The sequence below is a fragment of the Galdieria sulphuraria genome, assembly GCF_000341285.1.
Source record: "Galdieria sulphuraria unplaced genomic scaffold scaf_375, whole genome shotgun sequence".
Lineage (NCBI taxonomy): Eukaryota > Rhodophyta > Bangiophyceae > Galdieriales > Galdieriaceae > Galdieria > Galdieria sulphuraria.
Window position 1 is genome coordinate 1 of NW_005178100.1, and position 2962 is coordinate 2962.

At 39.5% G+C, this 2962-nt stretch overlaps 3 protein-coding genes across 3 annotated transcripts; all 3 read right to left on the reverse strand.

Annotated features, from left to right (window-relative positions):
• Positions 1–300, reverse strand: Gasu_65880 (uncharacterized protein; the record flags this gene model as incomplete). The annotated part of the gene is made up of 1 exon (XM_005702213.2): positions 1–300. A coding segment is annotated over exon 1 (261 nt), but the record flags the coding sequence as incomplete, so codon positions are not given.
• Positions 301–305: 5 nt separating this feature from the next.
• On the reverse strand, positions 306–1800 carry Gasu_65890 (sphingolipid delta-4 desaturase). Its single transcript, XM_005702214.1, has 5 exons — positions 1466–1800; positions 1065–1404; positions 850–1014; positions 703–798; positions 306–645 (listed from the first exon to the last, which is right to left on the reverse strand). The coding sequence occupies exons 1-5, from the start codon at positions 1765–1767 to the stop codon at positions 451–453; spliced, it is 1098 nt and encodes a 365-aa protein (XP_005702271.1). The 5' UTR covers positions 1768–1800; the 3' UTR covers positions 306–450.
• A 45-nt stretch (positions 1801–1845) lies between these two features.
• Positions 1846–2920, reverse strand: Gasu_65900 (MFS transporter, SP family, sugar:H+ symporter; the record flags this gene model as incomplete). The annotated part of the gene is made up of 1 exon (XM_005702215.1): positions 1846–2920. The coding sequence occupies one exon, from the start codon at positions 2902–2904 to the stop codon at positions 1897–1899; it is 1008 nt and encodes a 335-aa protein (XP_005702272.1). The 3' UTR covers positions 1846–1896.
• Between the last annotated feature and the right edge of the window lie 42 nt (positions 2921–2962).

Genomic DNA, 2962 nt, shown 5'->3' on the forward strand with positions numbered 1-2962 from the left:
AGGTAAACCCATGGCTTCCAATAAAGCTGTTTCTTCTTCTGAAGTTGGTGGTGGTGGTGGTGGTGGTGGTGGTGGAGAAGAAGGAGGAGGAGGAGGAGGAGGAGGAGATGAAGGTGGTGGTGGAGGTATATCAGAGTTGAAGGGAAGAATAGCGTCTTGTATACTTGTTCGTTGTTGTTTCTTCTCCGGTGATGATGGTGGCTGTTGTTGTGTTGGTGAGTCACACCATTCTGTTGTTTTTCTCTTTGTTTGCCTTTTCATAACGGAATAGGAATGATGGAAAATCCCATTCACTCAACCCATCTCACTACACAATACGACGACATAAAGAAACATACTTTATACAAAAAAAATATATATTCATCTTGTTCAACAATCACAGTGATGGCGATAGAATATTGCGTTATCACTTAGTTCAACAAGAGTCATACAAAAAGAAAACGAAAAACATCATGCGGTTTTCGATGGATCATGAGGATTCCGCTTCAGTTCTTCCTCCCACCGAACACTCAAACTCCATCTAGGCTCCATAATAAAGTCACGCAACAATTTACGATAAGAGCGGTATGCAAAAAGAGTATCGTAATATTCAGGTGCCAACTGACGAAGTTTTGGAAGTAGATTCCAAGGAATAGATGGAAAGTCCTGTCAAAAGAAATAACTCTCAGATGCCTATTTCCCTCATTGGGTTTCAATACTTACGTGATGTTCGTTGTGGAAACCAATGTTAAAAGCCACACGGTTGGCTATACCATAATAAGAATACGTCGACTGAAAAGGATGCGTTGGGTAGTGCTCCTTTCACCCATCTCTATGAGAATCGAGAAATATGAATAGACAAAGACTTACCTGTATCCAACGAGCACCTAAAGGATGCAATCCGATGGCAAATATGGACGATAACAACATAAAAATTAACGGAGAAATTCCCACCAAACCAAGGCTCGTCACATGAAAAGATATATTTATCAACCAATTTGCAGCTATCCACTTCATTTCCTGATAACTGGGGGTCTATTTCAACGTGAGTAATCATTCTTTCTTTTTAAACTATCCCCACTTACCCGATGTGAATAGCCAAATAAGCGAACGGTTTGAAATAAAAAGAAGAAAAATAACCAAAACGCCTTTCTTAAAGGCTTATTTCCAACAAATCTGGCTTCCCACTTTGCAGGAACATCGGGATCCTTGGCTATTTTGTTAAGTTCTATGTGATGTAATATATGATAATATCGAAACATCATTCCAGATGGAACGACGTGCGCAATATTCGCAATACAAAGCATGATACGGTTAGCAGCAACTGAATTGAATATCAGGTTGTGTGTAGCGTCGTGAATAAGTACCCATAAAGCGTGGTCGATAACTGCACCAACAGCATAAGTGGCAAGTATCCACAAGTACCTTGAACTCTTGTTAGCAAGTGCATAATAACGTTCGTAAGTAGCAATAAATATATATTTACCAAGGAAAATATTGAGTAAAGAATATAGCAAGTAACCACTGAAGGGCTACAAGCAAAACGATGTAAAGCCCGGAAACGGGATAGAGTCCATATAACTTGGCAATTTCTGGGTGTTGTCGTAATATTTCCTCGCGTCGAAGTCCGTGAGGGTGTTTACGTCTCGTAGCGTTTTGTACTCGTACTTCTTCGGCTTCTGTGGAAAGTTCTTTGAAAGGAAAACGTTGTGAATCGTTTACACTCATTTCTCTAACCACTCGCGGACCACTCACTTTTCCTCCGCGCCATCTTCTTTCTTCTGCCATAAAGAAAATTGGATGACGTGGCAAAAATCCGATGATTGATCATTCTTGTCGAAACTATGAGAAAGAAAGAGATGAAATTCACTCATTTCCATCTTTATTTTAACCAACTGACATAAATAATAGGACTGTCTACATTTCTTCTTCCTCAATTCCATGTTCTTTCAAGTTGGCTGCTTTATCATAGGGAGAAGGGATAGAAGCGTTCACATTCTTCATGCCTAATACTCTCTTCACATTATTCACACCACAGTGCCAATGATACTTGGCAATTTCTCCTAGTGAGTGTTCAAACACAAGTCTCATTTGTTCCAAAGTATAACCTTTGGTTTCTGGCATAAAGAAGAACAACATTACCCATCCCCAAGCAATAGCTGCTGCATAAAATCCATAACCACCTTGAGCTTTCATACTTTTCAACATATCCGGCCATGAAAAGGATACTACGAAATTGAACATGTAGTTGGTAAATGTAGTAATAGCCATGCCTTCTGATCGAATGTACAACGGAAAAATTTCAGCATTATAGACCCAAGGTACGGGTCCATTGGCTGGAGAATAGGCAGCAATGAAGAAGAATATGGCAATAATAAACAGCGCAAAATTGACCCATTTTGTGCCATAATAAGAAAAAAGAGCAAGAACTTGCATGGCACACATCACTGGAAACGTCCATAATTGAAGACTTCTTCTTCCATACTTGTCAATCGTCCAATACACAGGAATGGTGAATACTGCATTGGCAAAACCAGCAACCATACTAGCAAGAACAGCTTTCTTACTCGATACATGTATCATGGTCTTGAACATATAGTCCACGTAATACATAAACACATTCATTCCACAGTATTGTTGAAACAACATAAGTAAAACTCCCACAAACAAAGCTCGTCGAAGAGATGGCACTCTTACCAGTTCAAAATACATGTTCTTACCAGCAGTCATTCTAGACTCCTCTTCACAGGCTTTCCTAATGATCACATAATCTCTCAAGGCATGTTCTCTAGAAATTCTTAAACGTTTAAGAACTTCCATTGCATGTTCATGTTTGCCTTTCTTAATCAACCATCGAGGACTTTCAGGTTGGAAAAACATACCAACCGTTTCAATGGCACCTGGAACCAATGTAGTACCTAACATGAGACGCCATCCTATTGTAGGAACATTGATAAAGATTGCATCCATGATATATCCTATG